Source organism: Chlorocebus sabaeus, chromosome 28, assembly GCF_047675955.1.
Source record: "Chlorocebus sabaeus isolate Y175 chromosome 28, mChlSab1.0.hap1, whole genome shotgun sequence".
NCBI lineage: Eukaryota > Metazoa > Chordata > Mammalia > Primates > Cercopithecidae > Chlorocebus > Chlorocebus sabaeus.
In genome coordinates, this window is record NC_132931.1 from 18874094 (window position 1) to 18901494 (window position 27401).

General features: G+C 45.3%; 1 protein-coding gene across 1 annotated transcript in view; it reads left to right on the forward strand.

The window, feature by feature from the left end:
- Positions 1-27401, forward strand: part of GNA12 (G protein subunit alpha 12) — a 113915-nt gene that overhangs the window by 43667 nt on the left and 42847 nt on the right. The window contains exon 2 of the mRNA XM_008018831.3: positions 5601-5816. Coding sequence (XP_008017022.2) covers positions 5601-5816 — 216 coding nt within the window. The remainder of the gene's footprint in view (positions 1-5600; positions 5817-27401) is intronic.

Below are 27401 nucleotides of genomic sequence, written 5' to 3' on the forward strand. Positions count from 1 at the left end.
CGCTGCTCGTTCAGATGAACCCACACTTCTGAAAGCTCAGTTTGAGACCCTTCTCCAGTTAGGATTTGAGCAAGCCTCACCTTGTCCTACTATCTCGTTTCCTTTGGCCTCTGCTAACGTTCCCTCCCCACATCACATAGTTGGGACTTACGTTGCCATGGTTGCTAGTTAACTTTTTAAAACTTTTTGTTTTGAAGTAAGTATAGGTTCACAGGAGGTTGCAAAGATAGTACAGAGAGGCATGCAGTTTTTCCCAGTGGTTACGACACACGTGATTTCGTTATGCTGTTGAAGTCGGGAAATGGGCTTTGGGACAGTGTGTGTGTGGTTCTGTACCCTTTCCTCACCTGTGTAGGTTTCTGTAACCACCACCACAGTCCAGACCACAAAGATCCCCTCGTGCTTCTCTTTCTAGTCACTTCTCCCCCCATCTTTCCCTTTACTAACCCCTGGCAACCATGAATCTCTTGTCCATCTGTAATTTTGTCACTTCAAGAATGTTATGTAAACAGAACCGCATAGCGCGTGATCTTTTGAGATTGACTTTTCGTTTAACACAGTGTCCTAGAGCTCCATCCAAGTCGTCGCATTCCCATAGTGAATTCCTGTTGATTGCTGGGTAATAGTCCATGGTATGGCGCACCACAGCTGGTTTCCAGTGTGGGGCTATGATGAACAAAGCTGCTGTGAACATTACAGGGTTTTGTGTGGACTCAGCTTTCCTATTTCTGAGATAAATACCCAAGTACAGCTGCTAGGCTGTATGGGAGTTGCATTTTTAGTAGTTACAAATCCACCCAACTGTTTTCTAGTTTGTGCCATTTGACATTCCCCCAGCAGTGTAGGAGAGGTCCGGCGTCTCTGCATCCTCACCTCCACTTGGTGGTGTCGCTGGTTTTTTGATTTGTTTTTTAGCTGTTCTAACAGGTGTATAGCAGTGTCTTACTGAGGTCTCCATCTGCTTTTTCCTGACGTCTGGTGATGTTGAACATCTTCTCACTTGTGTATTTGCTGCCTGCATATGTTCTCCAGTGAAATATCTCATCATGTCTTTTGCTCATTTTCTTTAAAAAAAATTTTTTTTCCTCTTCGTTCCATTCTGTAACCTGCTGAATTTTGCCCCATTTTCTAACTGGATTGTTTGCTTTTTAAACTGTTGGGTATGTGTGTATGTATCTCAGCGTCTTGCTCTGTCACCCAGGCTGGAGTGCAGTGGCACTATCATAGCTCACTGTAACCTCAAACTCTTGGGCTCAAGCGATCTTCATGCCTCAGCCTCCTGAGTAGCTGGAACTATCGGCGTGCGCCACCATGCCTGCCTAATTTGTTTGATATTCTTTTAGAAACGAGGTCTCACTATGTTGCCCAGGCTAGTCTCGAACTTCTGGCCCCAAGCGATCCTCTCCCCTCAGCCTCACAAAGTGTGGGGATTACAGGCATGAGCCACCGTGCCCGGCCTAACTGTTGAGTTTTGAATGTCCTTGTATATTCTAAATGAGTCCTTTGTCAGATATGTTTGATGTGTGATTGGCAAACATTTTCCCCCAGTTCACAGCTTCTTCTCAGCCTCTTAAGAGGGTCTTTGGCAAAGCAAAATATTTTAGTTTTCATAAAGTTCAATTTATTGATAATTTTTCTCGTATGAATCATGTATTTGAAGTCACATCTAAGAACTCTGACCACACCCTACATCCTGAAGATACTCTCGTATGTGATACATAGTTTTACATTTTGATTTGATTTTGTAAAAGCTGTGAGGTTTAGGTCAAGGTTCTTTCCCCTCCCTCCGATTTTCTTTGCCTATGGAAGTCCAATTCCTCCAACAGCATTTGTTGAGAAGACCAGGCTTCCTCTTGTTAATCGTTTTTGCACCTTTATAAAACTCAGCTAGCGGTATCAGGGACTATCCCTGGGTTCTCTGTTATGTTCCATTGATCTGTGTGTCTTCACCTCACCAATACCACACAGTCTTGATTATCATGGCCATACAATAAGTCTTAAAATCAGAGAGACTGTTCCCACTTTTCTTTTTCAAAGTTGTTCTAGCTAATTTAGTGCTTTTTCATACAAATTTTCAAATAATCGTATTTATATCTACAAAATATCCTGCTGGGATTTTACGGAAATTGTGCTAAATCTGTTTATCAATTTAAGGATATTGATACTGTGTTGAATCTTTCAATTCATGACTGTGGTATATCTATTAGATTTTAAAAATTTCTTTCATCAACATTTTGCGGTTTTCAGCACGTAAGTCCTACACATATTTTGTTAGATTTATACCTATTTCATTATTTCAGTGATTGGTAGTAGTGCATTTTTCATTTCACTTCCCATGTGTTCATTGCTAGTATATAGAAAGACAACTGAATTTTGTGTGTTGTCATATCCTGCAACTGTTCTGGATTCGTTTATTTAGGAGTTTTTTTGGTAAATTAATTTGGGATTTTCTATATAGATCATCTTTTTATCTGCAAATAGGTTTAGTTGTGTGTTTTCTTTTCTTTTTTTTTTTTTTTTTCTGTCTAATCTGTTCTCTCTTTTTTTTCCCCGCTGCTTTTCCTGAGCTGTATGATCTTTTATTTCATTTTCCTACCTTATTGCACTGGCTAGAACTTCCAGTACCGTGTTGAATAGCAGTCGCAGAAGTAGGCATCTTTGTCTTTTCCTAGTGTTGGAGGGAAAGCGTGAAATCTTTCACCGTTATGAGGTTGAAGAATTTCTCTATTCCTAGTTTGCTGAGGTTTTTTAAAATCATGATGGGTGGGTTTTTTTAATCCATATATTTGTCTTTCTAGCCAGATTCTGAGTTTCTGGGGGGTCAGATACTGTTTCTTAAAGTTTGTTTCCCCCACAAACGAACACATTGAACAAATGTTTGTGGATCGGTAGAACTAGGCATGGTCTCCAACGGCAGACAGACGAGGTCCTGCGGGGGGAAGTTTAGGGAACATCTCTAAGCAGACCGTCCTGGTGAGCTGGGTCTGGAGGAGAAACCAGACCGTCCTGGTGAGCTGGGTCTGGAGGAGAGGTGTAACTACTCTTTGGTCATCATTACATCTGACTCAGTGGTTCAAGGCAGAAGCGGAAGTTACAGGCACCAAATTGATGCTGCAGGAGAGAGACGAAGGAGGCAGAATGGATTCATCTACTCTGCCCTGGATGTCAGAAATTAAGCTTTTCAGGATAAGTGCCAACTAAAAATCATTGACTTGTACACTTTAAATTGATGAGTTCTATGGTACATGGATGATAGCACAGTAAAACTGTTACTTAAAAAGGGGGGAAAAAAAAAAAAAAGGCCAGCTGCAGTGACTCACACCTGTCATTCCTAGCGCTTTGGAAGGCTAAGGCCAGAGGATCACTTGAGCCCAGGAGTTTGAGACCAGCCTGGGCAATATAGTGAGACACTGACTCTACAAAAATTTTAAAATTAACCGGGCATAATGAGGTATGCTTGTGGTCCCAGCTCTTCGAGAGGCTGCGGGCGAGGATCGCTTGAGCCCAGGAGGTCGAGATTGCAGTGAGCCATGTTCATGCCACTGCACTCCAGCCTGGGTGACAGAGCAAGACCCTGTCTCCAAAAAAAGAACATAGGTTAAGTACGTAGTGAATAGCTGACCCTGGTATTCTCTGTCCTAGAGGATGGGATGCTGCTCTCAGCTGGCCTGAGTCCCCCAGTTTGCTCTGAGATGAGAAGGCTTTTCCAGATGGACAGATATGCACTTGATTGCCTTCTCAGGGCCCTTGACCACTCTGTACATCCCACAGTGTGGACCATACCAGAGAGCATGCAGCGTGCCCCTCAGAAGAACACAGGAAGTTCTCATAGACACTGCCTTGCTGATTTCGAAGCGTTAGTCTAAGAATGGTGGAATAGACCTCCTGACTGCTCAGGGGGTGCTGTTTTTGCTGAGACAGAATATTTTCCAAAGGCTGACTGCATTCCCTAATGCTATTTTAGTTTAGGTTATTTCTTCATCCCCTTGACCCTGTTGGTGAGGTAAGAAGGGGCAGAAAAATATTAACTTTATTTTTAACAATGAGGAAATAAGCAGAAGAATGAAAAGTAGTTTCTCATCACAAACAATGGTGACGTTAAATCTAGAACACGATCCCCTGGCTCCCGTTTTGGTGGGCGGGCTGCTTGGCTTGTCATATTTTAGTCTTTTCCTGTCTCGTGACTGCTGACTGTCTGGATTTGTATGTTTTCCCACCCATTTTAAGCTGGAAGAAGCAGTTGTGTCTTCTGGAATAGAGGAGCTGCCAGATTTCAGTGACGATGACCGTAGTAGCGCTGGTAGTACTCGGAGCAGTACAGTCATCCCCCGTTTCCGCAGCCAGCCACCAACCGAAAATAGGCGCGGACAGTGGTACCACATTTGAGAGAGAGAAGGAGAGACCACATTTACTTAACTTTCATGACAGTATATTGTTATAATTGTTGTATTTTATTATTAGCTATTATTATTAATCTCTTACTGTGCCTAGTTCATAAGTTAAACTTTAAAAACAATACAGGTAGGGCTTGGTACTGTTCAGTGTTTCAGACATCCACTGAGGGTCTTGGAACCTATGCTGCGGATAAGGGATGGGGGCTACTATAGTTGTTAAAACGTTTTTTTGGCAGGGAGGCTGAGGCAGGCGAATCAGCTGCAGTCAGGAGTTTGAGGCCAGCCTGGACAACATGGTGGAACCCCATCTCTACTAAAAATACAAAAATTAGCCATGATGGTGGTGGGTGCCTGTAATCTCAGCTAAAAATAAAAAATTAGTCAGGCGTGGTGACAGATACCTGTAATCCCAGCTACCTGGGAGGCTGAGGCGGGAGAATTGCTTGAACCCAGGAGGCGGAGGTTGTAGTGAGCCGAGATCACTCCATTGCACACCAGCCTGGGCCAAAAGAGTGAAACTCCATCTAAAAAAAAAAAAAAAAAAAAGTTGACTTTTTACTGATACACTTCATTTTCCAGTGAAATTTTCTGAATTTGTTGCTACCTCCTCCCTGCTCAGTTGTTTCTTTTCCAGTAGCTTTGCAAATGAGTGATGGCAAAATGCAGACTTCTTTCTGTGGTGCTTATGTACATCTCTTTTCTATTATTATTATTTTTTTTTGAAACAGGGTCTTGCTATGTTGCCCAGGCTAGAATATAGTGCCATAATCATAGATAACTGCAGGCTTGGCCTCCTGGGCTCAAGCAATCCTCCCCACTCAGCTGAGACTACAGGTGTGTCACTACCAAGCCCAGCTGTTTTTCATTTTATTTTATTTTTTTGTAGAAGCAGGGTCTTGCTCTGTTGCCCAGGCTGGTCTCAGACTCCTGTGTTCAAGCAGTCCTCTCTCTTTGGCCTCCCAAAGGGTAGGCTCACAGTGTGAGCCACCGTCCTCGGCCATGTGCATCTGTCTTGGTGAAGTTATATTCCTAGGAGTTAAGACATTTCACGCCACAACAAGCAAACCAAGAGACAGACTCTGACTGCACATTTGAGAGCTTGTGAGTTTTCTGCGTTATGACAATCGATACCCATTTTGAGGTTTTCTAGTGTGGTTTAGTCTTCGGAACGCAATCAAATCCTCTCTTAATTCTTTTATTTTCTAGGGCTCAAGGGTTCTTGTTGATGCACGAGATAAGCTTGGCATTCCCTGGCAGTATTCTGAAAATGAGAAGCATGGGATGTTCCTGATGGCCTTCGAGAACAAGGCGGGGCTGCCTGTGGAGCCCGCCACCTTCCAGCTGTACGTCCCGGCCTTGAGCGCACTCTGGAGGGATTCCGGCATCAGGGAGGCTTTCAGCCGGAGGAGCGAGTTCCAGCTGGTGAGTGAGAAAGCCGCCTTTCTGGGCCCCTGAGAGTGTGTTTTTTACACAACTATTTTGGACCATTGAATTTCCTTAAAAACTGTATAACAGTCCAAGCAAGCTCTCAATCACCGTAAGTTGTAATGATCAACAACCAAAACACAGGACGGAGGCAGATGCTACATAAAAGGCTCAAGAGGGAGGGAGCAAGAGCCACTCAGGCAAGATCAATAGCTTTCTTCTGGGAATACGGAGGGTTCTTAGAATCATCCGAATTGGCACAGCCCAAGGAATTTCAGTTTTTTTAGAAATCTTGTTCATAGTAGGAAATAACATCCCCTCACCACAGCTTCCCAGCTTTGGACACGTGGATATGGGCAGATCACGAACGTTTTCAGATCAGCGCCTCGGAAGCGAATCCGACCCCACCCGGTTGTTCCCTTCAGATCTGTTCCTTTCGTTTTAAGGTCTAAAAACTTCACAAAGCCCAGTTATTTAGACTCATTTAGGGTCTGAATCTGTAACCAGAAAATTTGGGGGGTTTTGCCTGTTTGCCTTTTGTTTTTTTCCTACCTTTCAACATTAACTGTATATAAAATAAAACGTACATTTTTCTGATAACCAGCACAAATGTGCACAGCTGATATTAATACACACCCAGCGTATCCAGAAATGCCTCTGACTCTCACAGCCCTTTGCCCCCTGAGCACCCAGAGTCAAGGTGAAGTCATGAATCCTTTGCCCTTCTTATGATTTTGCCATAATATCCATTTATTGTTTGTAAACACAACAGTCTTGAGTTTTACTGATTCTTAAACTTCATATAAGTCGTTTCTTACTGTGTAGTATATATGCTTCTGTGACTTACCTTTTTCACTCCGCATGTTGGAATTTCTTCACGCAAGGCACATAGGTGCAGTTCTTTCCTTTTTATGCTGTCCGATGCTCCATTGTGAAAAGATACTAGGATCCATTCCTTCTTTCACTGAGGTACTTTTGAATTGTTTTTCGTATTTTGCTCTTGGAAATGTCGTTTTTGGTTTTTTTTTTTTAAGACGGAGTCTTGCTCTATCACCCAGGCTGGAGTGCAGTGGCGCCATCTCAGCTCACTGCAAGCTCCACCTCCAGATTCAAGTGATTCTCCCACCTCAGCCTCCCGAGTAGTGGGGACTATAGGCACCTGCCACCACACCGGCTAATTTTTGTATTTTTTAGTAGAGATGGAGTTTCACTATGTTGGCCAGGCTGGTCTCGAACTCCTGGCCTCAAGTGATCCACCCACCTTGGCCTTCCAAAGTGCTGGGATTTCAGGCATGAGCCACCACACCCCGCCCTATTCATGTCTTTTACCCATCTTTTTCCTGCAGAGTAATTTTTATTTTTCTCATTTATCTGAAAGGTGCTATAGAGTCTGCTCATAGTCCCCTCAGTTCAATTTCCTTATTCTTCCCCCAAGTCCCCCTAACGTTAACATTTTACACAACTACAGTACAACTATTAACACTAAAGTTGGCATCGGTATGAAAGCATCAGTTAACTGTAGACCTTGTCTGAATGTGACCCATCTTTCCTCTAGCGCTCCTGTCTTCCGGTTCCTCTAGCGCTCCTGTCTTCCGGTTCCTCTAGCGCTCCTGTCTTCCGGTTCCTCTAGCGCTCCTGTCTGCCGGTTCCTCTAGCGCTCCTGTCTGCCGGTTCCTCTAGCGCTCCTGTCTGCCGGTTCCTCCCTCTAGCGCTCCTGTCTGCCGGTTCCTCTAGCGCTCCTGTCTGCCTGTTCCTCTAGCGCTCCTGTCTGCCGGTTCCTCTAGCGCTCCTGTCTGCCTGTTCCTCTAGCGCTCCTGTCTGCCGGTTCCTCTAGCGCTCCTGTCTGCCGGTTCCTCCCTCTAGCGCTCCTGTCTGCCGGTTCCTCCCTCTAGCGCTCCTGTCTGCCGGTTCCTCTAGCGCTCCTGTCTGCCGGTTCCTCTAGCGCTCCTGTCTGCCGGTTCCTCTAGCGCTCCTGTCTGCCGGTTCCTCTAGCGCTCCTGTCTGCCGGTTCCTCTAGCGCTCCTGTCTGCTGGGTTCTGGCCTGGAGTCCCCCATTGTGTTTAGTCTTTGTGTCCCCTTGGTCTCCTGCAGTCCATGATAGCTTCTTGATCTTTCCTTGTCTTTCATGACCTTGACACGTCCAGAGCACTGGACAGGTCTTGTGTAGAATATTCCTGTTTGGGTTTGTGGTACTTTCTCATCATTAGGATGAGGGGATGCATTTTTTGGCACAGAAACCGCAGGCATGCCACTGAGCCCTGCTCAGACCATCTGATCAGGAAGTGCGTGATATTGTCCAGCGGCTGGTGCTGCAAACCTGGGTCGCTTGGTTGAGGCACTGTTGGCCAGCTTTCTCCACTGCGAAGTCAGTATTTTCTCTGTGTTGTTAACGCATATCTTAGGGAGATACAATGAGACCCTGCAAATAGCCTGTTTCTCCTCAGGCTTTTGCCTATAACTGTTAATATCCTCCAGGGCATCTTAAGGATGACATTTTTACTAGCCCCTTTGCATCTGCACGTTCCTTCTCAAGTTAACTTTCACAGTTAAGGTAAAAGAATCAAGAGAAAGTGGAAGATGTGGTTGCGGTAGAAAGGAAATTTTAATCTAAAGAGCAGGGATGTAAGAAACAATTGGGAAATACATCTCCATATCTCAGTGTGAAATTGAGGTTTATGCCTTTCCCCCATAAACTCACACAGTCTGAGAAAGAAGATTCTCGTTCATTTAGAACTTGGATGGAAATTGAGGATTTTCCAAAGAAGGAAACAGAAGCATCGGGGCTGATTATATGGAGTGGGCCTTCTGTCTGGGATCCGGCATGGTGCAGCAGCTTTGACAGGCTCCTGTCTTCACCCTGGTCATCGGTGCAGGGTGTCAGTGGTGGACGGGACCTCCCAGTTTAGGAAGTCAAGCCCTTGTATTGTCACAATATGGAAATAAGCCCACAGCAGTTATGGTGTGCCTGAGGCCACATCATCTTGGTAATCACTATGAGAAATTTGGGCCAGATTTCTCCCTTTCTTCACTCATTCATTCATTTATTCTGCATTCATGGATCACCTACTGTGTGAGACGTGGCGCAACATGCTCAAACATGAGCCTGTCCCCAGCGAGCTTTTAATCTAGACATGCACTTGGCGGGTGATTAGGGTGAGGTGGCCACAGGTGGGTCAGTAGTTATCCGTTTGGTTTGATCTTATCTCTTGGCTTCAGACCACAAGATTTTGTGAAGATACACAAAATATACTGTTGAAGCCAGTAATGCATTTGTAAAGGCTGTAATAACCAAATGCAGAGATGATGTGAAATTCTTGTTTATTGGTTGGTGGGTGCATGACTGTTTGTTATTCCTATGCTTTATACATTTGCACTTTTTTATTCTTCAAAAAAAATGATGGAGCATTTTATTAAAATAGCTAGATAGTAGGACCCTAATAGTTGTCGTTGTCAAAATACACAATTACAGCAAAACTGAAAGACCACACCCATCTGAACACTGTTACCAGGGCTCCCGCCCCCACCCCTGCAGTAGACCCTTGTTTCTCTTCGAATCTTTTCCTGAGTGTCAAAGCTTCTCTAGGGTGATGCTTCATCGCCTTGTTTTTTTGCTTTTCTTTCTTCCCCAGCTGACAGCACAGCTCTCCTGTGAAGAGCTGCAGCTGCTTTGAGAATTGCTGTCGGCCAGGTACTAGGCGCCTCTCTGTACCCTTTGCCGTCTTGCTTTTTCTTGCCATTCCAGTGAGAGGTAGAAACAAAAAGAGGAGGAAAAAGGCTGTGTCTGGTGATGACCTTGTGACGGGCCTCTCTCCTCTGAGGAGCAGGGTGGGCCGGGGCGGGGGGTGGAAATCTTCACTTTCCGCAGAGGAGGCAGCCTGGCCGCCCTCCCCACTGGCCCCTTGCCATGCATGGCCACTGCTGTCCGCTGCCGGTCACAGCAGACGCCCCATGAGCATCACTCCTGTGGCTCAGCTGAAAGGAAGATGATCTCGCCAGGTTAGACCTCATCTTCCAAAACACAGTTAAGTAAGACGTAGCAGGATGCTCAACAGAAAGGCTTTGGTCATCAGTGTAACTAATACAAACATTATCTTCTTGTCTGTCCTCTTTTTTAATAAAATAAAATATAGCGTTTTTAAATATAGCTTGCCCATTAACTAATGTGCTTATATTATGTGGATGATATTGCCATGAATCATCTGCTTTTGAGTATACCATTTATTTCTTTACTTTTTTTTTTTTAAGAGACAGTCTTGCTCTGTCTTCCAGGCTGGAGTGCAGTAGGGTGGTAATAGCTCACTGCAGCCTCAAACTGCTGGGCTCAGGTAAACCCCGCCTCAGCCTCCTGAGTAGTTGGGATCACAGGCATGTGCCACCACACTTGGCTAATTTTTACTTTTTCTTTTTCATAGCATCAAGGTCTTACTATGTTGCCCAGGCTGGTCTCCAACTCCTGGGCTCTAGCAATCCTCCTGCCTTGGGCTCCGAAAGTGCTGGGATTACAGGTGCATACCACCAGGCCCAGCCTTGGTGTACCTTTGAATTTTAGGATCTAGTTAATTAGAATGGTATGACATAGACATATCAATGTCTTTGGTGTGTGGCTCCTGACGTGAGTGTGACCTGGATTTGTATGTCATAGTCCTCCTTCCATGCCGTGGAGCGTGTTTTTTCAGTGAATCCTTTCTGTGTGCCAGGTCCTGTGCTGAGGTCAGCTCTCATTTCCTCACATAGCCGGTAGGACAGACAGACATGCAAGCACATAATTGTTATAAATGTGGTAAGAAATATAATTGAGGCCAGACAAGGTGGTGCGTGCCTGTAGTTCTAGCTATTCAGTGGCTGAGGTAGGAGGTTCGCTTGAGCCCAGGAGTTCAAGGCTACAGTGAACTGAGATTGTGCCACCGCACTGATTGCAGCCTGGGCAACAAAGCGAGACCCTGTCTCAAAAAATATATAATTGAAAAATAATCAGGCTGTGTTAAGCATAAAGGAAAAAAGCAGACAATTCTGTCTGGCAGGAGGAGGTCAGAGGTCTTTGGAGGATACTTTTTTTTTTTTTTTTTGAGACAGAGTTTTGCTCTTTTTGCCCGGGCTGGAGTGCAATGGCACGATCTCAGCTCACCGCAACCTCCGCCTCCCGGGTTCAAGCGATTCTCCTGCCTCAGCCTCCGGAGTAGCTGGGACTACAGGCATACACCACCATAGCCTGGCTAATTTTTGTATTTTCAGTAGAGACGGGGTTTCTCCATGTTGGTCAGGCTGGTCTTGAACTCCCAACCTCAGGTGATCCACCCGCCTCGGCCTCCCAAAGTGCTGGGATTACAGGCGTGAGCCACCGTGCCCGGCTGGAGGAGACTTTTCTTAAAGGCAGGTAGGATGACCCAGGAGACAGTGCGGAGTGAGGTGGCAGAGGGAGCAGACAGAGGCAGGGACTGGGAGAGCAGCCGGCAGGGCAGAAGCTTGCTGAGCTGCCCTGCAGAGTCGAGCAGGCTTTAGCCAAGAAGAGTGTGCATACATGTGGATGCAAGCACAGAAATCCCAGCTCAAACTGGCTTAACCAAAGGCGCTTTGTGAGCCAAAAACTGACACAGGCGGGAGCTTTATGTGCAGTGTGAGCTATTTCTCTGCCCTTTCCTGGGCTTTCCTGGGCTTCTCTGTGCTGGTTCGTTTTTGGCCTGGCTTCCTCTATGGCTGCAAAATGATGGCAGCAAAATGAGGCCTCACGCAAACACATCACCACTAGGAGCAAGGAGGGGACCTGACACGTGGCCAGGGAGATGCTGTGCATGGTCGGTTTAGGCATGGATGAACTCTGCGTCCCTGTCCTCACCACTGGAGAAGCAGGGGCCGCCTAACTGGAGCAGTGGTGGGATGCTGCCACCCAGTCTGTGAGCTGTTCGGTGGGTGCAGGCGGGTCTCAGAGGTCACAGCGTTCTCTGCAAGCACATGTACCAAGCGGTTTGAACTCTTCTGTGGGCAGTGAGGCACCACTGAGGTGTCAGAGCAGTAAATCACAGATCTGAGTTGCTGTTTTTCCAGAAATCACTGTGACTCATGTAAAAGATGCCTGAAGGGGTCCGGGAACGGTGGCTCACGCCTGTAATCCCAGCACTTTGGGAGGCCAAGGCAGATGGATCACTTGAGGTCAGTTCAAGACCACCCTGGCCAATATGGCAAAACCCCACTTCTACTAAAAATACAAAAATTAGCCATGCATGGTGGTGGGGCGCCTGTAATCCCAGCTATTCTGGAGGCTGAGGCAGGAGAATCACTTGAGCCCAGGGGTGGAGGTTGCAGTGAGCAGAGATTGCACCACTGCACTCCAGCCTGTGCAACATGTGTGTGTGCAACAAGACCCTGTCTCCAAAAAAAAGCCGGGGGGGAGGTGAGACAGGGCGAGGCCGGCTGAGCTCTCCTGGGCTCCATAGAGAGTCTGTGTGATCATAGCAGGGCAGAGGTGGTCTTGGTCCTTACCCTCATGTCCTGCTGTTCATCACCCCGTCTGCTTGTTTCCTGGCTGCACAGCTCTTTGCTTCTTACCTAGTTAATAATAATAATCCTCACTGTCTACCTTTCCTCCAAACATGGCCTGTGAGCAGGCCAGTGGCATCTCTAGGTACAGAATTGCCTGAATAAATGGAACTACTTACTGTTTTTCATAACTTACTCTTGAAATTGTGGCCAGTGAAATGTAGTAACTAAGTTGTGAATATAGGTTGTGTGTTTTCTTGCTCAGTCCAGAGCTCTCCCAGTGTCCAGGCGTGCGCTCCTCTTCTCAGCTGCGTTCCAGCCAGACTGAGGAGGGTGGGGAGGGAGAGCTCCTCTCTTCTTTTAGAGTGACTTCCTAGAAGTGCCGTCCAACACGTCCTCAGAAGTCTCCTGAACAGGAACACAGTCACCTGGCCACAGCGACAAGGCAGGCTGTGTAGTGTGGACTCAGCCAGCAAACTGTCCCGGGGAGGAGCTGTTGAGCAGCCTGGGGGATCCTGGATGGATCCGTGGGGCGGCCATGGGAGCAGCTTCCACATATTCTTGGCTCTCTGTTTTTGCTGGCATTTGTGTGTGGTTTTTTTTTTTTTTTTGGAGACAGTCTCACCCTGTTGCCCAGGCTGGAGTGCAGTGGCACAATCTCGGCTGACTGCAACCCCCACCTCCTGGGTTCAAGCTATTCTCCTCCCTCAGCCTCCCCCGAGCAGCTGGGATTACAGGTGCCTGCCACCATGCCCAGCTAATTTTCTGTATTTTTAGTAGAGATAGGGGTTTCGCTACATTGGCCATGCTGGTCTCGAACTTCTAACCTCAGGTGATCCTCCCGCCTCGACCTCCCAAAGCACTGGGATTCCAGGCGTGAGCCATGGTGCCCAGCCCTGGCATTTGTTTTCCCTCTGCCATGGTAACAGAGTTGAGAAGATGACCACAAATCTGGACTACATTTTCTGCCTTCTTGTGGTTTAGCATAGCCATGGGACTGAGTGCTGGGCGTTGCTCTAGGGACGAAATGACACTTACCCCAGCCTCTCCCTTTTCCTGATGCCTGGCCATTGTCAAGAATCTGAGCGGTCAGCATGGACCCACAATGGAAGCGGCCTTCAGCTTGTCTTGTTTAAGCCTCGGTGTCTTGGCTTTAGCTCTTACCAGCGTAGCTTCCCAGGGTGGCATTTTCTGGAAAGCTCAGAAGACGGTGGGTCCCTGGGAGAAGGGAGAAGAGTTGTTCTAGCTGGAAGAACGGCAAGCGCAGAGGCCCCAAGGCGGGAGCAGGCTTCGCGCTCCGGAGTGCAGCAGGGAGGTGACGGGAGGTGGGCCCGAGCAGTGGGTGACAGGCGACAGCTCGTGGTGCGTGCGGAGGGGCCCCTGCGGGCTGCCAGAAGGACTTAGGAATTGGCCAGAGGCATGCTATGGTTTGACTTACATTTAAATAGGATTTTGCTGGCAGCCATGTTGATAATAAAAGTGGGGGGTCCCATGCAGGCTCTTGAAGTAATGTGGCTGACGGTGACAGAAGGTGGTGAGCTGTGGTCAGTTTCCAGACACCCTAGAACCAGGAGGGGTTCAGAGGCCACCTCGCCTGTTGCTCACGCGGCTTCAGGATTCCTCGTGTGTCTGCCCTGAGGAAGAGCGAGCCCCAGAGTTGTTGTGTTCTGTCCGTGGATTTGGGGTGCTTGCTGGGGAGTCCGTCATTTGTCTTCATGAGTACGCCCAGGCTGCCTCTGTGTGTCTGGACCCTGCCTCTGGAGGGCAGAGCACACAGAGCTGAACCCCGTGCTCATCGTGTCACTCACAGTGGCGTCTGGTGTCTTCCTTGCTGGGGGTCTTGCTCTCTGCCAGGAGACATGTATCAGACCCAGAGTCCCCAGTCTCCCCATGCAGGCCGTCACCCCTCATTCCTTCAGGTCTCAAGATGGGCATGCTGGGTTGGGGATGCCCAGAGTCGCCATCTTGAGTGGGGCAGGGAGAGGTTATAGCAGCTCAGAGACACCCGCCCTGGGGACAGCATCAGTCCCGGTCTGTGCTGGTCAGGGACTAGCTGACCTCTCAAGTATTCAATTAGTGTTTAATTAGTGAAAACTAAATAAGCAAATCGCACCAGCCTCTACCAGGTATGTGAGAGGATTTTCCCCATACCCCAGCCATATGGCTTTAGACTTCTATATGCTTAGTCTTCCATAGACAGACAGAGATATAATATGTTTATATATTTAGTTTTCTGTAAGTTTTGCCAGCTTGGTAAGTTGAACTTTTCATAATCATTGGTTCTTTTCATGTGTTTATTGGCCATTTACGTTTATTCTCTTGTTAATTGGCTGTTGACATTCTTTGCTGCTTTTTCTTCTTTGGGAATAAGCATCTTTTGATTCGTACCAGTCTATCACCAGGTGCCCGTTTTTTCCAACTCCCTTTTCTTTTTTGCAATTTTTCATTTTGAACTAATTACAGATTCACAGGAAGTTACACAGATAGTCCTTGTGGGTGTCACCTGGTGTTCCCCAATGGTGACATCTTACAGGATTATAGCACGGGATGAAAACCAGGAGGCTGGCATTGGTGAGTGTGTGCATGTAGTTCCGTGTCACTTTATTATGTGTAACACCACAGTCGAAATACAGAACCATCTCCCACCACGGCCTCCCTCATGCTGCCCCTTTCCAGTATACCTTCTTTTTAAACAGAATCTTACTCTGTCGACCAGGCTGGAGTGCAGTGGTGCGATCTCAGCTCACTGCAACCTTCACCTCCTGGGTTCAAGCGTTTCTCCCGCCTCAGCCTCCCAAATAGCTGGGATTACAGGCATCCACCACCACACCTGGCTAATTTTTTTTTTTTTTTTTTTTTTTTGGTATTTTTAGTAGAGATGGGGTTTCACCATGTTGGCCAGGCTGGTCTTAAACAGATCACCTGAACTCAGGTGATCCACCCACCTCAGCCTCCCAAAGTGCTGGGATTACAGGCATGAGCCATTGTACTTTTTATCTCTGAGTAGTATTCCCTGGTATGGAGGTACCACAGCTTGTTTATCTGAAAAATATGTGTATATGGACACTTAGGCGCAGGTACAATACACATACTTATACATGAGGACTGCATCATTTTTTACCTCATAGGATAAGTCACAATGTCAGAAATAAGTGAATAATTTCTAGAGAAAATAGAGTTATTTCAGATATTAAACCGTCAGAATTTGCTTTCTTAGTTTTGGTTTGGTACTGTGTATATGTGTGACAGTTTTTAACCTTTCACACTAAATTAACTTTCATAGTGTGATTCAGAGCTTTCTTAACTGTTAAAGTCAGAAGGACCTGAGAAATTCCCTTAGCAAATCCTATTTGAGATTGACACCATTTGAGGCCTGAGACTTGAAGAATTTGCCTCACGTGACAAAGTTAATGAATGACCCAGACAGGCGTGAGAAGAATTTAGAGTAGCCTGGGTCGTCTGATGCTTATTTGGGTGCTGATCCCAGCTCTGGAGTGGGTGGGACACTTGCTTTTCCTCTGGGGTGGCTCTTGCCTGAGGATACAGAAGCAGGAAGCTGAGGTATTTGCTATTCTTGGATCCTGCACTGGTGAGAAACTTCAATGTGTTTCTGCCTGTGATGTTGGCCTTTCCCCTTCATTTCATTAATCATGAAGAGTATTATATACTTATAAACCTCTACAAATCTCCTCTAGAGGAAAAAAATGAAGTGTTAAGTATTTTAACACAGATCCTTAAGCCAGTGCATAGTGGCCCAGGGTAAAAATGTGTGATGTAATGGAGTTAATAATGAAATACTTTGTGTGGCAGCAAGACCAGAAACCCTAAAGGAAAGCAATGATGGATTTGATTACATAAATGTTTTTAACATTTGTATGGCAGAAGTCAACATAAATTAAGAGTCAAATGACAAATTCGGGGAAAATTGCAACCTATAACGAAGGTGTTTTCTGTGTGATAAAGGAGTGAGAGAGCGCTTGCGAATCAGTACACGAGGGATGCATCCCCAGGAGAAAGCAGAGGAAAGAAGGAAGAGGGTCATCATCCATGCCACTCATTGTGGAAACACAAATTAAAGTCATGCTGATATAGCTTTGTCAGCTTGGTTGGGAGTGATTTTAAAGAATAATGCTTTGGGCTGATTGGGTCTCAGGAAGTAGGTACTATCATACATGAAAGGTGGGAGTATACAGTGATGAAGTTCCACAGTTTATGTCAAAACATAAAGTGTTACTCTATTCTTTGGCAGTAATTCATCGTCCCAGGAATTTATCCTAATACAGTAATTGTAAGATTTCTAGCTTGGCTGGGCATGGTGGCTGATACCTGTAATCCCAGCCCTTTGGTAGGTGAGGCAGGCATATTGCTTGAGTCCAGAATTCAAGACTAGCCTGGGCAATGGGGCAAAACCCCTTCTCTGCCAAAAATACAACAAGATTATCCAGGTGTGGTGGTGTGTGCCTATAGTTCCAACTACTTGGGAAGCTGAGGCGGGAGGATCCCATGAGCCTGGGAGGTTGAGGCTGCAGTGAGCCATGATCATACCACTGCACCTTAGCCTCAGTGACAAAGCAAGAAGACCCTGTCTCAAAATAAAATAATAAATGTTAAATTTTAAATAAAATGAGATAAAAATAAAACAAGGTAAAATGATTTCCAGTTTCTAGTTATAGTGGACTAGTAGTCTAAAGACCTGCTGAAAATAATTTAAAATGCTAGATAAAATGTTAAAAATAAATTTATTAGGCCAGGCGTGGTGGCTTATGCCTGTAATCCCAGGACTTTGGGAGGCTGAGGAAGGTGGATCACTTGAGGTCAGGAGTTTAAGACCAGCCTGGCCAACATGGTGAAACCCTGTCTGTACTAAAAATACAAAAATTAGCCTGGCGTGGTGGCAGGTGCCTGTAATCCCACCTACTCGGGAGGCTGAGGCAAGAGAATCGCTTGACCCCAGGAAGCAGAGGTTGCAGTGAGCTGCCCTACTGCACTCCAGCCTGGGGGACAGAGAAATACTTCATCTGAATGAATGAAGGAATGAATGAATGAATGAATGTGTTAAAGCCTCTAAGCACTGACAGGATTGTAAAGCACCACCAGACAAAACCCTACGAGAGCCTGGTGGGAGAAGCAGAGCCTGAGCTGCAGTTTGTGACAGATCTTTTGGGAGTCTCGACGTGGGAGTGGAAACAGAGTTGAGGGATCTGATAGGAGACTGCCCTGTCATGAGTGGGAACCTCAGAGGGTGAGGATGAATGGAAAGGATACGCACAAAGAGGGGACAGCAGAGAGGCAGGGCAGGGAGAGGGAGGAGACAAACTAAATCCCACCCATAGGCCAGCTCTCTAGGGGACCGGTCACCCACATACCCAGCACCATGGCAGTCCAGGCAACCCCTGTGCGATGGATCCAGTTTAAAGTGACGCCAAACAGATAATGTACCTGAGTGCCTGGTAGAAGCCAGCTGTCTCTGGAAAGACACTTTAACCCTAAACCATGGAGATTCCCCACAGATGGTTTCTTAGGGGCAGGGGCATCACAGAGACAGCCAGACTCCCAGGAACACAACACGGTGCCTGGAACCAGAGGCTGCAGCAGACAGTGGGGTCGGACCCACATGCTTCAGATATTGGACTCAGACACAGGTCTTTACACAGCTGCCCTAACATGTTTAAAGATAAAAGTTAGAAAACTGGACCCTATTTAAAGTGACATGGAGTATGTTTAAAAGAACAAACTAGAAATTCTAGAATTGAACCTTTAAAACTAAAAAACTCAATGGCTTTGTTAGGCAACAGAGTATTAGTAAACTAGAAGAAATAATGGAAGAAAGTATCAAGAATGTAGAGCTGAGAGACAAAAAGGGAGAATATAAAAGGTCAGGAGGAAGGAGGATGGGGTCAGAAAGTGTAATGCACATTTAACACAGAGTCACAGGAAGAAAAGTCGGGGCAGCACCATGTTTGAAGTGACGGTGGTTGGTAAATCATATCAAACACAGAGTTAAGAAAACCCAGTGAATCCCAAGCAAGATTGAAAAAAAAAAAAAAGAAAAAAAAGGCACAACACTATAGACATGATAAAACTGCAGAAAACCAGACACAAAGAGGAAAATCTTAAAAGCAGCTACAGAAAAATGTAGACATGAACTTTCAAGGAGTGACAGTTTGACAGCTTTCTTCCCAAAAGCTACAGCAGGTGCCAGAAAGAGTGGAATGATATCTCGAGGTGGTATCTACAAGAGAGCTTAACTCTCAATCTAGAGTTTTGTAAAATCGAAGGCAGAACAGAGACATTTTCAATCACAGAGAGTTGATGGGTAGCAAATCCTCCCAACAGGAATCATAGGAACTATACTTCAAACAGGAAGAAAGTGATTTCCGATGGAAGGTTTGAAACGTAAGAAATAACATGAAGACTAACATCTCTTTTTTCTTTTGTTTTTACTTTTGGTGTCAAAGCTAAGGATTCATTGCCAAATCCATGGTCATTAAGATTTACACCTACATTTTCTTTTTATGTTTAAGTTATTTTCTATTTAGGTTGTTGGTACATTTTGAGTTAATTTTTGTATATGGTTTGAGGTAGGGGTCCAAATCCATTCTTCCACATGTGGACAGTCAGTTGTTCTTGCATAATTTGTTAAATGTCTCTTCTTTCCCCATTTAATGGCATCCTTGTTGAAAATAAATTGGCCATAGATATTTGGGTTTATTTCTAGACTCCAAATTCTGTTCTCTCAATCTATACATCTATGCTTATGCCAGGCACACTTTGATTACTGTAGCTTTCTAGTAAGTTTTCAAAGTGGGAACTGTGAGTCTTCCAGCTTTGTTTTCTTTTCCTCATTGTGGTTTTGATTTGCATTCCCTTGAGGAGTAATGATGTCAAGTTGTTATTGATGAAGAATAAAATAGACTTGCTCTATCACAGAGATTAGCAAACTTTGGCCTGCAAGCTAAATTTCACATAGCTTATTTTTGTATGCCCACCCATGAAATAAGAATGTTTTTTACATTTTTCAAGGCTTGAGAAAAAAGTATATAAAGCAAAGACAGCTACATGTCTTTAGACCCACAAAGCCTGAAATATTTACCATTTGGGCCCTTTACTGGAAAAGTTTGCTAGCCCTTTCTCTAATTATCAGATATTAAGATTTACCTTTTTAAAAACTTCAATACAGTGGAGGTATTGGTGCAGAATTAGTTAAGTAGAGTGGTCAAACCACATGGAGAACAATGAAATTGGGCCCACACACACACACACAATTTCAAATGGATTAGAGACCAAATTTGAAAGGCAAAACCATATATCTAACGTGTGTGTGTGCGTGTGTGTGTGTGTGTGTGTATACACCTATATATGAGAGAATCTTCATGATCTTGATATAGGAGAGAATTTCTTAAGGAACTAAAAGTACAAATCCAAGAGGAAAAGATTAATAATTTGATTCCCATCAAATCAAGAACTTCTGTGTATCTAAAGATAGCACCAGCTGTAACAGTGAAGTTGTTTGCTGTCTGTAATCTACAAAGGTGTGAGTATCCAGAAATAGGCAATTCAGTATGGGTTACAGCTTTCAATAGGCACTTCTGAGAAGAGGAGATGATATTATGATATACTTACAAATTTGCAAAAATTAAAACGTGACAATTCCAAGAATTGGCAAGGATGTTGAATGACAGGAACTTTCATACACTGCAATGCTGGTGGGAACGCAAGTTGGTTTCTCTAGTTTGGAAAACAGATGGGTATTATTTACTAAAGTTAAGGTATGTGTTTCCAGTGGCTCAGTAATCCCACTTCTAGGTATGAAAAGCCATGTATGTAAATGTTCATAGCATTATATATAATTGGAAAACTCCAAATGTTCCTCAACAGTAAAATGGGTGAGTAAATTTTTTTTTTTTTTTTTTTTCTGAGCGCTGCAGTGAAAATGAGCAGAGGACAGCTCTCAGCAATAGGATGAATCTCACAAACATTATGATGTTGGACCAAAGACATAAGACAGGAAAGAATACATGTAGTGTGTTTACATTCATACACAAACACATATATAGTGTGATTACATTGAGAATTCAACCACATTGTTGAAGAGTACATACGCAAGAGATAAAACTACTGGAAAGGATACCAGCATCAAGACAGTGGTTGCTTCTAGAAGACAGAGTGAGTGTTTTGATAAGGGCACTTCTGAGGTGCTGGTTGCAGTCCATTTCTTGACCTTAGTGATTGCTGCTTTATCAGTTAGTGCATGTATCTTTAATGCATTTTTCCTATATTGTGTTTTAATTTACAATAATAATTTAACAGGGAAAATAATCAGATCAATATGCAAGATTATTTGCAAGGATATTGATTGTGTTGCTTATAAAAACAAAAAGGAAACAACCTAATTATTTGCCAGTAGGGGCTGGTGGACTAAATTGGAATTCTGACTGTGTGATCAAATATTGTCCAGCAGTTAGAAAAGCTGAGAGAGAATTCTGTGTATTGACATGGAAAGAAGTCCCTACACATCAAGTGAAAAAGCGAGTTAAGTAGCAAAACACATATCCTATTTCTGTTTAGAAAGGAAAACAGGCTTACATATATACACAAATGCATAAAACACCAGTACCTGGTTAAGTACATCCACTGAGCTACCTCAGTTGTTCTATATCTTTTTCTTATTTTTATATGTTTATGAAAACATTCACTTTCTAATTATTTTTATTTTTAATTGTGGCCAAAACTTGTATTATTGGCCAAGCATTCCGGCTCACTCCTGTAATCCCAGCACTTTGGGAGACTGAGGTAGGCGGATCACATGAGGCCAGGAGTTTGAGACTAGCCTGGCCAACACAGCAGAACCCCATCTCTACTAAAACTACAAAAATTATCCAGGCATGGTAGTACATGTCTGTAAACCAGCCACTCAGGAGGCTGAGGCATGAGAATCACTTGAACCCAGGAGGCTGAGGTTGTAGTGAGCCAAGATCACACCACTGCACTCCAACCTGGGTGACAGAGCAAGACTCTATCTTCAAAAAAAATTAAGTTTTTAAAATGAAATATTTTTATAATCAGAAAAGGCCATGAGAACAATTTTAGAGTGAATTATAAAAATTAATGTCCACAGGAATTTTTTTTTCTTTTTTTTTTTTTTTTTTTTTTTGAGACAGAGTCTCGCTCTGTCACCCAGGCTGGAGTGCAGTGGCCGGATCTCAGCTCACTGCAAGCTCCGCCTCCCGGGTTTACACCATTCTCCTGCCTCAGCCTCCCGAGTAGCTGGGACTACAGGCACCCGCCACCTCGCCTGGCTAGTTTTTTGTCTTTTTAGTAGAGACGGGGTTTCACCGTGTTAGCCAGGATGGTCTCGATCTCCTGACCTCGTGATCCACCCGTCTCGGCCTCCCAAAGTGCTGGGATTACAGGCTTGAGCCACCACGCCCGGCTTTTTTTTCTTTTCTTTTTTTTTTTTTTTTTTTTTGAGAGTCTCACTGTCTCCCAGGCTGGAGTATAGTAGCATGATTATAGCTCACTGTAGCCTCGAACTCCCAGGTTCAAGCAATTCTCCTACCTTAGCCTCTCGAGTAACTAGAACTACAGGCGTGCACCACCACACCCAACTTATTTATAAGATAGGGTGTGACTCTGTTGCCCAAGCTGGATTATAGTGGTGTGATCTTGTTTCACTGCAACCTCTGCGTCCTGGGCTCAAGCAATCTTTACCTCAGCCTCCTGCATAGCTGGGGGACTACAGGCATGCCACCACATCAGGCTTTATAATTTTTTGTAGAGAAATAGCATTTTGCCATGTTGCTCAGGCTGGGCTCGAACTCCTGGGCTCAAGTGAATCACCCGCCTCGGCCTCCCAGAATGCTAGTATTTGCAGGAGCCACCACGCCTAGCCTCAGCTAATTTATTTTTATCTCTTGTAGAGATAGTCTCACTGTGTTGCCCTGGCTGGTCTCGAACTCCTGGGCTGAAGCAGTCCTCCTGCCTTGGAATCCCATAAAGTTTATTATTCCTGAAAGAAGACTTACAGTTGAAATAATTCTGGTTAAATATAACGTACCATTAATCTGAAAGTTTCAAAGGGTGGTGGTATCAACCCCGTTCCCCATCCACTTTTACCAGATTTCAACAAATTTAATCAACTTCCACAAGAACTGAGTAAAGTCCAGTGAATGAGAAGAGGCCTGGACTCTCACCATTTTTTGCTACATGTTATTGAAACTTCAGTCCTTAGCTATCAAAGAAGGCGGTATTAATACCCTCCTTTTAGACTGACTCTGAGAGATGTGAAAACATCTAACACCATGCTTAGCAAGTAGTATTTGTTTACCTACCTGGCTCCCTGATTTCGAATTTCTTTTGTGCTCAGCAGTGGACTATGAACTATATAGGAGGAACGATTTTCCTCCATTCGTCTCCCTGAGAGCCAGGGGTCTGAACTCCTGAAGTGGGGGACTTGTATTATCCAACTTGTGGAGAGATGCTCAGAATTTAGCCTCCAACCCCATGTAAGTGGGGAGCTGTTGGTGTGTCATGGAAGAAATTAGACTTTAACTTGGGTGGTTAAATTGTCATAAGAGATAGGAAGGAGGTGGCACAGATGGGCTGATGCAATCCGTAAGTGGTGATCAGACACTCAGAAGCCAGCCTGCTCTTGTGAAAAAGCAAGGCCTGCCCTATTCTGGATGTTCTTAGGAGAGGTTTAGTGAGAATTTTGCATTTAAGCCAAATGAAATAGTTGATTTATTAACTTGTTATGACTTTTTCCTTTTTTTTTTTTTTTTTTTTGAAAAAATTGTGGTGAAATGTTTTCTTCTTTGTCTATTCTCACTAAACTTTCTAGCAGACCAGTACTAACAATTGGACACGTGTATCCCAGTGAGTCTTTGGAAAAGCTTGGGCTAAGGCGGCATAGTGTAGCTCGTGTGTGAGCATTTCCTCCGAGACATTCCTGTGATGTGAGTGCCGTAGTGATTTGCCATTTGGTAAATAAGAGAATGAAAGGCGCTCCTCTTCTGAAGTTAGAAGACATCTTTGCTGGGATCACCAGGGACACCTCAAAAGTTTTAGTTTATCTTTTTAAAATTTCCTTGCTTATAAGTTCAAAGTTTAAAAGTAAATCTGCGTTGTTATTTATGAGCCTTTCAGATCCGAGTGGGCAGATGCCCCGGGAGTAGTATTTTCATCATGTTTTCTGTCTTAGCTGGGGCTGCCACAACAGTTCCACACACTGTGTGGCTTGAAAACAGACATTTATTTTTCACAGTTCAGAGGCTGGGAACCCAAGATCAAGGTGCTGACTGGTGGGGTTCCTGGTGAGGGCTCTCTTCCTGGCTTGCAGACAGCCGCCTTCCTGCTGCATCCTCACGTGGTGGAGAGAGAGAAGCTCTGATGTCTCTCCCTCTTCTTATAAGGGCACTAATCACATCATGCTCCCACCTATGACCTCTTCTAACCCTAATCTCCTCCCAAAGACCCCACTTCCAGATACCATCCCACTGGGGATTAGGGATAGGAATTTGGGGAGGCACAGCCGTTCCATTCATAACAGTGTTGTGATATTGTGAAGTATACATTTGGTCTTTCTTTCTATTTCCAAACATATAGCATTGCCCTTTCAGGCATCTGGTATAATTGAACTAAGACACAATATCATCTCTTGTTCTGAAGCTTCTTTCAAGGTATTCATATACCATTGGATTTCTCTCATATGGCCCATTTATTCATTCTGTTACCCTCTGCTACTAGACCTCTTTCTCTTCACTTATACCCAAGTGTCCATGTTTCAAAGGAGCATTAGGTTCAGTCACTGTGCTGGTCTGGATTGCAGACAGCAATATAACCTAGCCAGTGTCTCCCCTCAGTCCACTCCTATTCAGATAGGGTAGGGCTACACAGGTACAGGACTAAGGGGCTGTATTTACCACCAGGAAGTACAGCTGCAGTCACTGTGAACCCCAGTTTTCCCAGATGGGGTAAAGGCACAACTCATCCCCATCAGGTCCTTGGAATTCCAGTATAAGGTTTATTATTTTATTATTGAGAGCGTCTCTGTCACCCAGGCCGAAGCACAGTTGCGTGATCACGGCTCACTGCAGGCTTGAAATTTTAGGTTCACCTCAGCCTCCCAAAGTCCTGGGATTACAGGCATGAGCCACCTCTCCTGGCCCCGACATAAGGTTTAAAAACAGCACAGTTTCTTGTTTGGGAACCACCTCTGCTTCCAGCACTGGGGTTGCAAGACCTGGCCCTAAGACCACTGCACCAAGTGGGAGCAGGGTGGCCAAGCTGAGGTGATGCGAGGAAGGAAGAAAAATGTATAATCCTTATGCCAGCCTGCTCCCCTCTCGGCAAGACTTGTGTAGTCACACCAGTCTTCTCCCCAGCCCCTGTTTCCCTGATCCACAGAACAGGAACATCGAGTGGGAGCATCCTTTAGCCACAGTCATGTTGAATGTGGGCCAGCCCTTCATGCTTTCATCGCCCCTGTCTTAGCCAGGGTTTTAACCGCCCATTCCGCTGCTCTGTCAGACTCACTCCGAGGAGGACACCTCTCTGCCCATTGTTGGACACCGTGGGGTGCACAGTGTGTCCCCTGGTCTGAGGAAATGACAGTCGGTGTCCAGATCTGGGCAGTATCATCTGTTCTGTTCTTTCTATAGCACTCTGAGCACTGGCCTCTTCCACCAGGCCAGCAAAGCCCAGTCCAGAGTCAGTGTTCACTCTGGTTAAGACCCATTTGTTGGCTGGGTGTAGTGGCTCATGCCTGTAATCCCAGCACTTTGGGAGGCTGAGATGGGAGGATCACTTGAGTCTAGGAGTTAGAGACCAGCCTGAGCAAGGATCACTCAAGCCCAGGAGGTCAAGGCTGCAACGAGCGGTCCAACCTGGATGACGGAGTGAGTCTCTAAAAAAATGAAAACCCATTGTTAGCCCCCGGGGCTATACTTGCCAGCTGTGTCCAGGACCTTCCCACCAGGGGAGCTGCCCCGTAGCCACTGGCAGTTTCTGTCTCTGCAGCTGGCAAGCAGAACGCCTGCATCCAGCCTAGCTATATGGACCTTTTCCACAGTACAGGTCTGGGCCCTGTGCCCCTGGGTAAGCTGTCCAGGTAGTGTGGGGGATGGAGGGAGGGGAGGGCTCTGCCAGCTCTGTGGGAGGCTCCTTAGGTGATTGTGAGCCTGGCCTGTATTGAGAGCCACTGACGAGCCTCTGAGGTCTCTTCCACTCCTGACGTGATTCGGAGCCTGGCCCTCCACTTTAATTCACAGGCAGAGTTTGATGGCAGATGTCTTCTCCTAAGAAAACCCGCCACGTTAGAACAGGCTGTTGGATAGGACACAGGCGTTTAGTATCCAAGTTTCTCAGATGCCCCATAGACTAGGCAGCTCTGTTTTGCTGCTGCCTTTATGAAAAGAGCTGGCAGAGTGCTTTGGCTCCGGGCCTTTTTGAGACACTGGGCACGACGATCCTCCTGAGCTTCTGTGGCTAAGATAGAAGGGATTGGGAATCAAGGCTTTATTTGCAGATGATTTTCCTCCTTTTGGTTCATCGTTCCCACTCTTCATCTTCCAGAACCTTTTTAGATCCCATGACTTCAGTCCTCATCACCCAGGACGTTCAGGCTGGCTCTGTCTCCTTCCCATCAACTTAATATGACCGTATCTAACCCTAAATGAGGTTGCAAAATTAAAAGCAGCATACTAGCACCAGAGAAAGGATAACTTAAGCCTATTCAAATAAAACCTCAGCACCCTGGAAGCTGGCTGCAGCGGCTGCCTACAGAGAGGAGAGCTAGGGAGCTGAGACACTGGTTTCTCTAGCATCCCCCTCCCCTGTTAGGAATTTTGTACTCTGTGCATCTATTGTCTATTCAAAAACTTTAAAGATGTTATCTCTAATAGAGGGGAAATAACTCATAGTGAAAAGTCCAAATTGTTTAACTCTTTAAGCCACGTCTATTACCACCAAATTTGGAAGGGATGTCAGTAAATTAAATGGTGCAATTCATACTCTTTTTAGAATATTATTACTCACTAACATTGACTGTCATATCTTGACTACCTGCTGTGCCGAGCACTGTGCATGACTAAACCCCACCCCAGGTAGGAAGGTGGCTCAGTAACAGAGACAGCTGCATACATATGTGACAGGGTTTAAAAGGAGGGAAAGACAAGTCACCTGGGCTTTATACGTATTTTTATTCTTATACTTGCCTGGTTTTATTCACCTTTGAAAGAAGTTATATAAAAAGGAAAAACCTGTGAGTCCAAAAGGAATGAAGATTCAGTGACACGTGTTGACTCCAGGTTCTCAAACCTCGTACTTTTTTTGACCCTTATATCATTAAAGCATTCGACACATTAGCGACCTGGACCCGCCTTTCTCTCGGCAAGCCCGTCTCCTGCTCCCCTTCCTCCCTGTCCCTGCTGCGGGTGCACTGGCCTTCCTGCTGCTCCCTGCGCACTCAGGGCCTCCCAGCGCCATCAGGGCCCTTGTGCTTGCTGTTCCTTCTGCCTGGAATGCTCTTCCTCCTTTATCTCACCAAGGTTTCACTCAGATGTTATCTTCATGATTAAAGTCAAAACCCCACCCACCACTACCTGTTACCTTTCCCTATTTCATTTAAAAAATGTTTCTATTGGAGAATGACATATATATATATGTGCATGCATGTGTTATATATGCATATACACATACAGAAATAAAAGTGCATCTATATTAACTCAGTTTTCACAAACTCAGCACATTGCGTGACGTGCAGCCAGCTCAGGAAACAATGACCTGTGCTCCAGAACCCCTTTCATCCTCACACCACCTTCTGCTCTCCAGAAGTAACCAGTTCTGACCGTGAACCCTGGCTGTTCTGTAGAATGGGTGTTTCTGCGTTGCTTCTTCATCTGTGGCCTCACACGGTATTAACTCCTGTGTAACTGGCTCCTTCTTGTCGCCATTTCGTTTTGTGCGGTTCATCCATTCTGCGGCGCGTTCATCCTTGTCGCTGCATGGTATTCTATTTTGTGAATGTGTGAATGTCCCGCAATTTAGTTCCCTGCCCTCCTGGTGATGGGCATCCGGGTAGACGCCAGCTCAGGGTCATTACAAAAATGT